The 12728-nt window shown below is 41.7% G+C and overlaps 1 protein-coding gene across 1 annotated transcript in view; it reads left to right on the forward strand.

The window, feature by feature from the left end:
* The first annotated feature begins 384 nt into the window (after positions 1–384).
* Positions 385–12728, forward strand: part of MED13 (mediator complex subunit 13) — a 79082-nt gene continuing 66738 nt past the window's right edge. Inside the window, exons 1-2 of the mRNA XM_048823742.2 lie at positions 385–559; positions 2853–3087. Of these exons, the coding sequence (XP_048679699.2) occupies positions 494–559; positions 2853–3087 (301 nt within the window). The 5' untranslated portion in view covers positions 385–493. The remainder of the gene's footprint in view (positions 560–2852; positions 3088–12728) is intronic.

The following is a 12728-nucleotide window of genomic DNA, read 5'->3' on the forward strand; positions in this document are numbered from 1 at the left end:
GACTGAGATAAGAGTGAGGGGTCGTGAAACCATTTTACCTCCTGCCCCACTGGATTAATTACCCCACTTCTGTCCCCTTGCTGGATCAGCTATACTCTTCTCTCCCCTTGGTCTTCGATTGAGTGGACAAGAGAAGCAAGGAGGATTGTGTATCTTAATCTCCCATCGTTGGATTATTGGCCCTTTCCTCCTTTTCTCCCCTTCCTTGTTGTTGTCTTTGCCCTCCTGTTTTGGCAGAAGAGGAGGGAAGGTTCTGACTCTTTTGCGCACTTTTCACGGCTCCCCCCCCCCCGTTCTCCCTCTGTTTGTGCAAAATCCCTTATTTAACTGTATTATTTGTGCGTGTGTAACCTCCCTCCCCCCTTCCCTTCTGTGTCTCTCCCTCCCCGGCTCGCTGTGTCTCTGTCTCTCTCTCTCTCTCTCTCTCTCTGTCTGTCTCTTTCTTTCTTGTCGGAGGCTGTGGGATAATGGCGTGTGGGTTGTGGCTGTGAGGATGAGTTCCTGCTTCGTGCCGAACGGGGCCAGCCTGGAGGATTGCCATTCCAACCTATTCTGTCTGGTAAGTGTCCACCAGCTGCAGACACGCTGTTCACAGAGAGAAAGAGGTGTGGTGGTTGTGTTTTTTTTTTTTTTTTTTTTTTTTTTTTGAGGTGGGGGTGGTAGGGGTAGTGGAAGCAAAGCAGCCATTTTTAGCATAGCTTCTGCTGGATGAGTCCTCAGAGTAGGCCTTGCCTGGAACCAGCCAGCTTTTCCGTGTCCCTCTGTTCCCCCACCCCACATCGTTGCCTGTGTAATATTGTCCCTCCCTCCTTCTCTTGTCTTTTCTGGCCAATATTACCCCCAACACTTTGCTTTCCCCTTCTGTTTCCTTTTCCCCAACTTTTTCTGCTTTCTATTAATCTTTTTAGCTATACCTTCTCACATCTTTATTTTAGTCCTGGCAGGAGGTGGTATGTAGCTGCACTACTCCCCTTTCCTCAGGCAAACTTTCTCTGCTTCCTCGCCCGCTGTAGTGACGCCCCAGAAAAATCTCAACTAAATCCTCCCGTTTTCCGTGCTTTCTTTTGTCTATCATTTTTCTCTTAAGCTGGTTTTGGTGATGTTTTTTGTACAAAGGCACATGTGCTATCCTATACTTGTGTTGTGCACCATTTCGCATCCTTCTTTTTTTTTTGTAACCGTTAAACTGTTAATCTTCACTTTTGACAGCTCCTAAAGCCAATTTGATTTGGATTGGAATATGGTGCACTTTTTTGTGGCTATGGGGCTTGCTGACATGTTTCATTTTCCTTTAAATACAAATTAATCAGGTTGATTGGTATTTATTATTATGAAGGCTGTTTTAAGTAAAACCTGTGTCTGGCTGTTCTTGCTGGTGTATATTTTGGGGGAGGGGAATCTGGGCAGTTTGAGTATGTCTGCAGAATACCAGTATGAAGGCTGCATCAGGTCTGCAGCTCAGTATGAGCAACATCTTGTTAAGTCTTTCAGAAGTACCAACTGTTGCAAATTCCTTAGCAACACTGAGTCGGAAGCCTCATCTTCCTACTGCAGTGGTGGAGGCTACCCTATTAGATACACTGTGCAATAATCTAAATTGTGTCATATCTGGGGGAAGAGGAGAGATTAGAATCATGTGGGAGAAGGGGGGATGGTGCTAGCTAGTGCAAGGAACCCCTTGTATATGCTCATTTATGAGGCTGAATCCATTTGGCACCTCCTGCCATGCATCTTGAGTCACTGTTCCATTTAAGAAGTGGTCAGGGTTTAAACCTTGATCTCTTTGGTACAGTGTTGCTTTGTAAACAATAGTTCAAGAATAGAGATTACCTGTGCTAATAGGAAGATATAGAGCAAAACAAATTGTTGTGGCTAATAGGATAATAACTTCAATTTCAGACTTAAGTTAAGTTAAATGCAGTTTTTTACAGAAAAATAACATATGATTTAATTTTGGGAGTAGGAGAAGGGGAGAATATGATGGCATTTGGGTATAGTGGGTGCACTTGAAAAGTTGCAACTTGATGTATTCCCTTTCTGTAAAATAAGGAATTCTGTTATTACCGGTAGATCTTTCAAAGCACTGGTAGTTAAGGGTGTTCACTGAAGGTAGATCTATTATATACAGTTTTCCTGAAAGCTTTGTGTAATTTTAAAATGGACAGAGGGAGCATACATGCGTAAGATCAAGGCTAAGGAAAAAAGTGTTTGCCAAGATACATGATTAGTCTATAACTGTACAGTTAAAATAGTTGGAAAACAATTTCATTAATGGTTGCTGTTCACCTCTTTTTTTTGTTTTATCAAGTTTTGCTAACTTTAACAAGTTGGGGAGACAAGGTGGGTGAGGTAGTATCTTTTACTGGACCAACTTATACTGGCGAAAGAGACAAGCTTTCGAGCTACACAGAGCTCTTCTTCAGGTCTCCTCTGCGTAGACCAAAACAGCTACAACAACAGCGCAAACATTTAAGAACTTGGTCAGTTTTATTGCAACTTTCCTTCTGGTATTAATACTTACAACAATTATTTAAAGATAGAGGTAAAGCAAGGTGCAGGTCATAGTTTAGGATATAAGCTGTCTTCCTCATCCTCACATTCACCAGAGTACAATACATTTTAGAAATGTTTTTGGTAAGTTTTGGTTAAAAGCATAGGATCGTGGATTATTTTTTCTTTTTTTTCCCTTTTTAAAATCACAGAACTAGGGTTTATGTCTGGTAGCTTTTTGCTAAGAGTCCTATTTGCAACTTCCTTCTAATGAAGGAACTAGAAGTAACTTCAGGATTTAGTAAACCTTGTTTCCCCCAAATGTTTTTCACCTAATTTTTTTTTCTGTTCCTCTTCCGCAGGCTGATTTAACTGGGATTAAATGGAAACGATACGTATGGCAGGGTCCAACATCTGCCCCAATTCTCTTTCCGGTAACAGAGGAGGATCCCATTTTGAGCAGTTTCAGTCGCTGTCTGAAAGCCGATGTACTGAGTGTTTGGCGGCGCGATCAGAGACCTGGACGCAGAGAGCTGTGGATATTTTGGTGGGGCGATGACCCCAATTTTACTGATCTTATTCATCATGACCTCTCAGGTAAAAGAGAATGGACTGAACAAAATCTAATCAATCAGTCAACAAAGGGATGCTATCTTCCATACCTAAAAAGTTCCCACTTTATAAACACTACAGTGGATAATGACATACAGTTTATTTTCTATAGTGATATGTCATACTTACAACTTCCATCACCGTGAGTTTTTTATGGTAGTGGGTGGGGGCCTCCCAGGAAACTGAATTGCTATGATCGTGGAATCTTATCAAAGCTGAACTTTTATCTTGAGTTGTGTCCTGATACAGTTGAGTCTCTCTCTGTGTTTAGGGTGGCTGTTTCTACTGAGAGAGATGGTGCTAGATATTCAAGGAGCAACTTTTTGCCCTTTTCAATTTTTTTTTTATCCTATGCTTTTTGAAAACTAAAATGAGTCTCTCAAATTTGGATAGAATTTTCTCTCTAAAACAAAGAAATGCAAGACCCTGTGGCAGTGGCTTAGGTGTGGGATGAGTTAATATTTTTAAAATGTTTCGTATAACCTCATTTGTAGGTGGTCAGAATTTATCTTAAATCTCCATGCTATTTTTAAGGTATGGGGGAAAAAATTAGGGAACCAGATGGAGTTGTCTCTGGAAATTTTCAAAATAAAGGTGCCTAAATAAGGCATCTCAGGGAGCGTGAAATCCTGAGAATCTTGTGTATTAAGACTCTCTCTTTTGTTTTCTTTCAGAAGTGCTGAGTGCCTTTTAAAGTAGGTTACTGTCAGAAGTGTAAGCCATCATCACCTTTAATAGTGAAAGTCAGACCATTCTTACTTGGATGTCTAAATTTAGATTTTGGTGCCTAACTTTAAGTATCTTATTTTTGAAAATTTTGGTTTATGATTTTATTTTCTAACACACAACTTTTTTTAATATAATCTTGTTGACAGATGAATGCTTCCTGTTTTGTGTTTTGCTTGGAGAGCTAATTTTTAAACCACTACCTTTGTATACAGTCTCCCCAGTAGGCTTACAGATACATATTTTTTATACAATAATATTAAGAAGTCATATTGTTGTACGTAGACTTTAGAATAATGAAAAGCATTCATATTGCAGAATTGTAAAATGAAGTCTAGTTTTGGTATGTAATGCTTTTGATAAAAATGGAAGTCTGTGAGTACTTGTTCTTTTCAGGGAAACTTTTTCTGTCGGATGAATAAATGGTACTTGAGAGAACCGGAATACATTAATACACTCTGTGTAATTGTGGACATTCCAAAAAGCAAATATGAAGTTGAAGTGTCGCTGAGCAATCTGATTTGAAACAGCCTTGTAATCTGTAGAATTTCCATATGTACAGCAACTTTATAAGAAGGAGCTTCATGTACTGGAAAAGACTCAAGTACTAAAATTACAGATGTTTCTGATATTGTATTTGAGTTAGCAGGAATTGTAATGCTGCTGCTACTACTACTAACAACCCTGGAAATGGAAACTCCTCTTATGCAGTAGTCAGCTACAGCTTCTGTAAGTTTTGCTCTATGAATGTCCTCTGTCCCGACCTGCAGGGACCATCTTTTGTATGGTGAGAAGTAACTTAGATTCCATGCTGTTTTTGTCCTGGGCTACACCTGAGTAAAGACCAACACTTGTGTAGAAGTTTCTCTGTAAGTTTTGGTATGCTGTTGTCCGCTATGGCATAGGGTGAGATCAGAATATTAGATTTTTTTTTTTAATAGATCATGATCATGAAGTTAAACCACAGGTCCACATAGGACTGAGCCCAAGTTTTTAAGTGATCTGTAGGAAATGAAGAGCTAGATTGGTAGCTGGGATGTTGCCTGAACCCTGTTCTTTTTCTATGCAAAAACTTTGTGTGTGTATGTGAGTTATAACTGAGCCCAAACAATATTACTTGGCCTCATCCATAGACATAGCAATGAATTATTGGTTAGTGGACAGTTTTGTTTTTTTTTATTAATCCGTTCTGCTCCATCCTTGTTACACTGTTCATGGAAAAGATAAATTGCTTCCAGGCGGAGGCCCGCTATCTGTTGTTCTGATCCTTGCTGATATTGTTTGGTGAAAACAATGTGGCTATAATGAATTACCAGGCATTATCGTTGCTATTGTTTAGCAAACTGATGGTGTTGACCGTACTTAAGGTGAGATGGGGAACTCATTATGTTTAAGAAACCTCCTCCTGATGCTAGAGAGTATGCTGCTGATTGCTGAGTAACAGTCCTCGTTTAGGGAAAGTGATTTGAGAAGGTAGCAGTTATTCAGTTCCAGTCCTGCTTGGATAGCAGTAATGGTCTAGATTCTGGCCTTCCTTTGGAGTTGAAACTGCTTGTTATGGGGCCATAAATCACTGGGCATGTGAAACTTCTTGGCAACTATTGATTTGCCATGAGTTGTAGCTTGACATTGCTTATGTTTTGGAAGTGCTCTTGGTGATGAACAACTTGCTGAGGGATATGACATATGGAATCCTTCAAGGATCTTTCTTATCACCTACAGGATCTCCTGGCAGGATAATGTCTAAACATACTAAAGTGTCAATAATTTTTATATAATATGCAACTGTATATGTCTTGCTCTGTTGAAGTTCATTCTCTGCGCTGGCAGAACGTTTGAATAATTTTGCCGTCTGGTTGTAACTGAACTCTCTACACTGAGCCTTAGGTATAAGTCTTGTTGCTGGAAGAGGTGGTTGATGTGAGGGGCTCTACTTCTTGTTTCCCCAATTTATGAGGGGATTGATTCAGAGGTAGTGACTCTCTGGTTAAAAATTTTCATGTCTTTCAGTTACACCTTTTCTAAGAGTGCCATTTATCAAATGTTCTAGGAAAACTATTTAATCTGCTGTACCTGTGGCAACTTTGCAATGGTATTGTCTTATAGCAACAGTGAGGCATGATCATAGTAGATCCCTCCCTGCAAGGCTTAAAGGAGGACATCTCCACTACATAAGCTTGTTCAGAATGCTGCAGCACAGTATCTCACTGGCTTGAGCAACCATAGTTGTATTACACGTTCTCTGTGCTCTTCAAAGTGTCTGACTATATAAATGTGGGGGTTGAAGTTGGTAATGTTGAGTTTTAAATGTTGTATTGGTCCAGATCGGGGTGGGCAAACGTTTTGGGCAGAGGGCCACATCTGGGTAGGGAAATTGTATGCAGGGCAGGGAGTTGGGGGGCAGGAGGGAGTGCAGTGTGCAGGAACGGGCTCAGGGCAAGGGATTGGGGCAGAGGAGTGGTGTGGGGTGTCTGAGGGGGGTTGGGGTGCAGGAGGGGCTCAGGACAGGAGTGAAGGAGGGGTGTGGCAGGGGGCTCAGAGCAGGGGGTTGCGGTGCAGGAGGGGTGCAAGGTGCAGGCAGGGGGCTCAGGGCAGGGAGTTGTGGGGCGGGGTGCAGGAAGGGTTCGGGCTCCGGCCCAGTGCCGCTTACTTAAAGGGGCTCCGGGGTGGCAGCAGTGTGGGCCAGGGCAGGTTCCCTGCCTGCCTGCCTGCCCTGGCCCGACGCTATGCTGCTCTAGGAAGCAGCCAGCACCACATCCCTGCGTGGCCCCTGGGTGGGTGGGCACAGGGTTCCACGCGCTGCCCTTGCCATGCCTCCAGGTATCTCCCCCGAAGCTCCCATTGGCTGCGGTTCCCCGTTTCCAGCCAATGGGAGCTGTGTGGGGCGGTGCCTGGAGGCAAGGGCAAGGCACGGAGCCCAAAGCCCTGACAGGCCGAATGCGGGCCGTAGTTTTCCCACCCCTGGTCCAGGTTGTGCACAAGACCTAATTCTGAGGCAATAGTTGTACTTTGACGTTCACCCACATTTTAAGGAGTCCACCATTGTGCCTTTGGCTGGCAAGTTACACCTTTTATTATGGTGAGCTGTATAATGTGGAACTCTCTCTTTTTTTTCTCCCTTCCCTCTCTCTCAGTTCATCTTTCTTAACTTTTAAAAATATCCTTTTAATTTGCATGTGCTTCACTACTTTTGGCCCTTTATTTACTAACTTCATCCTTTCCTTTTTGTACTAGACCCCTTGTTTGTTTGTACAGCTCCCAGCATGCTTTGGTGGGGGAATAATTTATACGTTAATGTTAGTCTTGGCTCTGCATTAGACTTACGGGAAGGTGCAAGCTATAAGAAGAAAAAGTAATGGTTGATATCTAAAAGTTTTTTCAGAAATCTGTGCAGGCATGCATATTTGTTTGTCCTTCATGTTAAAAATGACAAGCAGTCTTGAGCTATTGTGGATTCTAAATGGCAGCAGATATTTCTGTATCTTGGGCAGGGAAGTGCATAGTGCAGAGATTCTCCAACTTTCGTAATCAGGACAATGTTGTAACAGTATGTCTCATGGATCCTCTTCTCTCCACTTCCAAATCATGTGGACCAGTTAAGTACTAAGGTATCTTTAGCTTCTAATACAGAAACCAGTGTAAGAGCTAACATCATGTGACCACCCACTGTTCTACAGGCTCCTAGCAAGTGGTCCACTAAACAGGTTGAGAGCCACTTCACTAATGGTTTACTCACTTCATTAGCAATGCTTGCTTTTGACATATACGCTTCTGTTTGATAAATGTCACACTACAAAACTTTGTACCAGATGTCAATATAGTGAGCCTAAGTGTCTGTATGTTACAGTGGTTAATAATAAATCTTTCTCATCCTCTGCCTGCTTCTAGAGCTTTTGGCCATTAAAGTTCACTGTACAACATAGTCTTAAGCATCTTGGTGTCCTCCATGTGGAGGTATGTCCATTCCAGCAAAACTCTGCTAATAAGCGTTGCTCAGTGCTGTTTGTACATTCTCTTTACAGAACATAGAATCATAGAATATCAGGGTTGGAAGGGACCTCAGGAGGTCATCTAGTCCAACCCCCTGCTCAAAGCAGGACCAATCCCCAATTAAATCATCCCAGCCAGGGCTTTGTCAAGCCTGACCTTAAAAACTTCTAAGGAAGGAGATTCTACCCCTCAGTCTGAGACCAGCAGAGGTCAGAAATGGCCTTAGGGATCTTGCTGCTTGGGCCAGTGGAGATCAGGTGTTTTAAAGAAGTGAATTGCTTGGGCTTCAGAAAGAAGATGAGTGCCTTTTTTTAATTTCTCCTTCTGACTGAACATCTTTATTTGTGTTTTGTATCTTGCTACTTGATATGCATAATAGCTTGAAGGTGCTGTTGATTTAAATCTTTCCAGCTCTTTGTAATGCTGGCAATAATGTCTATGTTTTAAATCTGTGGAGTAAGGTGAAAATTGCTACTGCATTGTAAATGTGCACTTTTGGCTCAGGTGGTGATCTACTTGTTCCAGACTGAATATCATATGCAGAAAGTGCCTTTAGAAATTCAGGGAAAAATTCCTTGATCACTGAGGATGGTGTTTGTCAAAACTCCACCAGTTAAGTGAAATCCATCTGTATACATAATTACTCTCCAAACTTAACAAAAAAATAAAAATTTTTTTTTAAGTTTTAATGTGGCTAAATGTCCCAGTTTATATTTTACACTTGCTTGCAGTTTTCTCTTCGTTGTGGCATACGTGTGTTCTGCACAGTGTCAAAACACAATGTTGCCATGTCTGGCTTGGCAAGCTAAACTTGATCTTCATGAAAAAGTTAAAGGACTGAAGCAATCTTAAAATCCCTATAAGCAAGCACAATATGTTATTCTAGAAGTGTAAATATTCTGCTTTTATTTTTCTCTGGGAGGATGGGTAAGGAAAGTAAAACATTGATGAATACATTATAGGTAATATACACATTACATTCAGACTTTTTTGCAAAGACTTAATACTTCCAAAGAAAAGGCTAGTTTGTGTTTTGTTGCAAATATAGTGACAATAAGTATGGTATAATATAGTTTAGTAGAATGTGATCTTGGACTGTAGTTCATATCTGAACTGGTTCTCAGTCAAGGAAACTGTCCAAACAGTGTGGATGCCCAGAGGCTGTTCTGTGGAACACACATACACTTTAATCCTATTTCTAGGAAAAAAAAGTGTTGTTCAATGCATTTTTAATTGGTCTGCTGCATTTGGGCATAGTTAGAACTTGTTCTTACATGTGAAACATCTACTCTGTGTAATACCTAGTAATTACCATTTTCATAAGAAATGAATGATGTATTGTAATTTTTTCCTTCCCTATTAATGTTTTACTTTCAAAAAATATACAAACACAACCCCCCCCACAAACATAAACTATGTATAATACATAATAGTCTTGTGTTAACCATTTGCTACGTTAACTATAGTTGAAACATTTGATTATATGTAATATGAACATTTGTATTACACAGTTAACAAATGTTTATAAAAATCTAGTTAGTTTCAAATCTTATTCTGCCTTATTTCATGTACAGAGAGATAAAGAAGGAAACTTTAGAGGAGGGGGGAAAAGAGAAGAGGACAGAAGGAAGTATGGCAGACAAGAGGAGGTTATTGCAACTTTTTCTAATAGTAGTAGAATCTTGAACTCCTTGTCACTCAAGTCAACTGGATAATTCTTACTTTTTAAATCCAGTATTGGTCAGTATCTTCCAAAATTTAATCCTTAATGTAAATTAAGCTTTGATTTAATTTTGGAATATGGTGTGGTGTGTTTTTTTTTTTTTTTTTTACTGTAGCACTTGGCTTAAGGCTTTATTGTATTTGATAAGCTTACCACTATTTCATACTGCATCAGCTGACAGCCCTCCTGCGGGGGGCCCCCCCCCCCACTTAAGTTGAGTTTTCAGTACGATGTGTGACTTGCTTAATGCAAAACTTTGATTTATACAGTCTGTATTTATGACCGGGCTATTAAATGAGAGCTGTTAAAGCAGTGGTGGGCAACCTGCGGCCTGTCAGGGTAATCCGCTGGCGGGCCACAAGACAATGTTTATATTGACCGTCCGCAGGCTCGGCTGCCCGCAGCTCCCAGTGGCCGCAGTTTTGCGGATGGTCAATGTAAACACTGTCTTGTGGCCTGCCAATAGATTACCCTGACGGGCTGCAGATTGCCCACCGCTGTCTTAAAGGAAATTCTTTTTGCAGGGGTGGGGGGGAGTGGGGACAAGGAAGGTGAGCAGTAAGCTTTTTAAAGCCTATGCGTAAATCCTGATACAAGAAAGTAAATGCAAGAAAATTTACACACAGAGAAGTGATTTTTTTCTTTATATAATTAAAGTGATGTGAAAATGGTCATTCAAAGTGCAGGGTGAATTCATTTGTGATAAGCGTAGTTTGCTGTTGCTTAAAACACTTTGAGTTCTCTCTCAATACATGTTAAAAGTTTACTGAATGTTGAATATAATTTAAAAAATCTTCCTGATTTGTTTATCCTCTTTGTAGCTTGGGTCACAACAACTATGGCTATTGGTGCTGTTTCTGAGCTCTGGTTTGCACTATAAACATATGTCGGTATAACTATGGATTTTCTACACCCCGAGTGACTCACTTATATTGACCAAACTTCTAGTGTAGACAGCTCTATGTCAATGGGAGGGCTTCTTGGTATGGTGGAGTATCTATGCCAACAAGAGAAGCTCTCCAGTTGGCATAGGTAGCATCTTCACTAAGTGCTACAGCACTGTAATAAGTGTAGACAAGTCCTGACATACGGGAGGAAATAAAGCTCTTGGATTTTGATGGGTTCTTGGAAATGTACACTTTAACATGTTGAATATTTATTTGAGTCTTATGTTACTAGTTTTGAAAGTTTCAAACCTGTTTTGTATTACTCTAAGTATACATTAAGCAAAGGATGGTTTACAGTAAAGGGATGCTGACAAGTAACAGTTTGGCCACAAATCTAGATTTTTTTGGTAGCAAGTAGTGTTTTACAAAATCTGAGTCAGAAACACATCATGACAGCTTTCTTCAAAACTTACTATAAGTTTTTTGCATTAATCAAACCATACTTTCACACTTTGCAGGTGACTCTAGAGTACCTAAAAGTAAAATGAACTGTAAACAAAAATGAAACTGACTTTTTTTTTCATTGGGTGGGATCTAGACTGAGGAAAAAGAGTAAATAGCAAATCTGATGAAAGCAAACGAGACTTAAAACTGCTTCAGTTCAGTTTCTAGAGGTGGCAACTTGAGTAAGTAGTTTACTTAAATATGAACTATTTTGTCCGGCCATTGCTTTCAGTAACACTTCCCTCCATTTTGTACATTTTAATTTCACTTGACTTAAAGATTTTTTTTAAATTTAAAATGAATATGTTCCGAATGCAATGCAATACTGCAGATGCAATACTGTTGGGAATGAAGTATTATTCATGCAGGGACAGGGGAGAAGCAAAATGAACGTTAATCTTGTTTCGTGGATTATGGCATACACCATTGTTGGGAGAGGGAGGATAAAGGAGAACTTGATGGCTAGAGGACTGGTAAAAGTGATAAGGTATGTTTTTTTTAACCTCAGGGTTGCCAGAAAAAACTCCAGTTAGGTCAGTAGCTATTTGAAAGCTTACCATCTGAAGACTTTTAAATGGCTTATGTGATGTGATGGTCTCAGTCCAGGTCCCAGTAGATAGGTGCCTATGTTATCCTCACCACTACATTATTAGGGCCCTACCAAATTCACAGCCATGAAAAACGCATCACAGACCGTGAAATCTGGTCTTTTGTGTGCTTTTACCCTATACTGATTTTATGGGGGAGACCAGTGTGTCTCAAATTGGGGGTCCTGATCGAAAAGGGACTTGTGGGTATCACAAGCTTATTCTGGGGGGGTCGCTGTGCTGCCACCCTTACTTCTGTGCTGCCTTCAGAGCTGAGCGGCCAGAGAGCAGCAGCTGTTGGCTGGGTGCCCAGGTCTGAAGGCAGCACCCTGCCAGCTGCAGTGCAGAAGTAAGGATGGCAATGCCATACCATGCCTCCCTTACTTCTGCACTGCTGCCTTCGGAGCTGGGTGGCTGGAGAGTGGCAGCTGCTGACGGAGGGCCCAGCTCTGCAGGCAGCAGCACAGAAGTAAGGGAGGTGGTAGCATACTTACTTCTTACTTCTACACTGCTGCTGGCAGTGACTCTGCCTTCAGAGCTGGGCTCCTGGCCAGCAGCCGCCACTCTCCAGCTGCCCAGCTCTGAAGGCAGGGCCGCCGCCTGCAGCAGCGCAGAAGTAAGGGTAGCAGTACTACAAACTCCACCCCCTACTATCCCTTCCCCCCCCCCACCCCTTTTTGGGTCAGGACTCCTACAATTACAAGACCCTGAAATTTCAGATTTAAATAGCTGAAATGAAATTTTCAATTTTTAAAATCCTACGACTCTGAAATTGACCAAAATGGATGTGAATTTGGCATTATGTATGCTACAGAACTGTGTGGGAACATTACACTGCCACTGCTTGTACTGTTTATCTACTTTTATAGCCCACTGAGTGCCTGTATTGCAACCGTATAGTTCAGGGGTGGCCAAACTGTGGTTCACAAGCCATTAAAGGGTGGCTCAGGGAGCTCCCCCAGGCCCCTTCCCCCATTCTCCACCTACAGGACTCGGGGGGGCCTCAGGACCTCTGCCTTGCAGTGGGGTGGTGCAGTAAGGGCTTTTGCCCAGTGGGGAGGTGGGGTCTCAGGGCTTCATCACTATGGGGCTCACCTGCCAGGGCTTGGCACTTCAGCAGGAGCAGGGCTGAAGCCCTGAGCCCCGGCAGGCATGCCCCAGCTCTCGAACTTCTGAAGATTTTCATATGCCGCTTGGAGGGCCATTAAG

Source organism: Caretta caretta, chromosome 17 (assembly GCF_965140235.1).
Source record: "Caretta caretta isolate rCarCar2 chromosome 17, rCarCar1.hap1, whole genome shotgun sequence".
In the NCBI taxonomy this organism is placed as follows: domain Eukaryota; kingdom Metazoa; phylum Chordata; order Testudines; family Cheloniidae; genus Caretta; species Caretta caretta.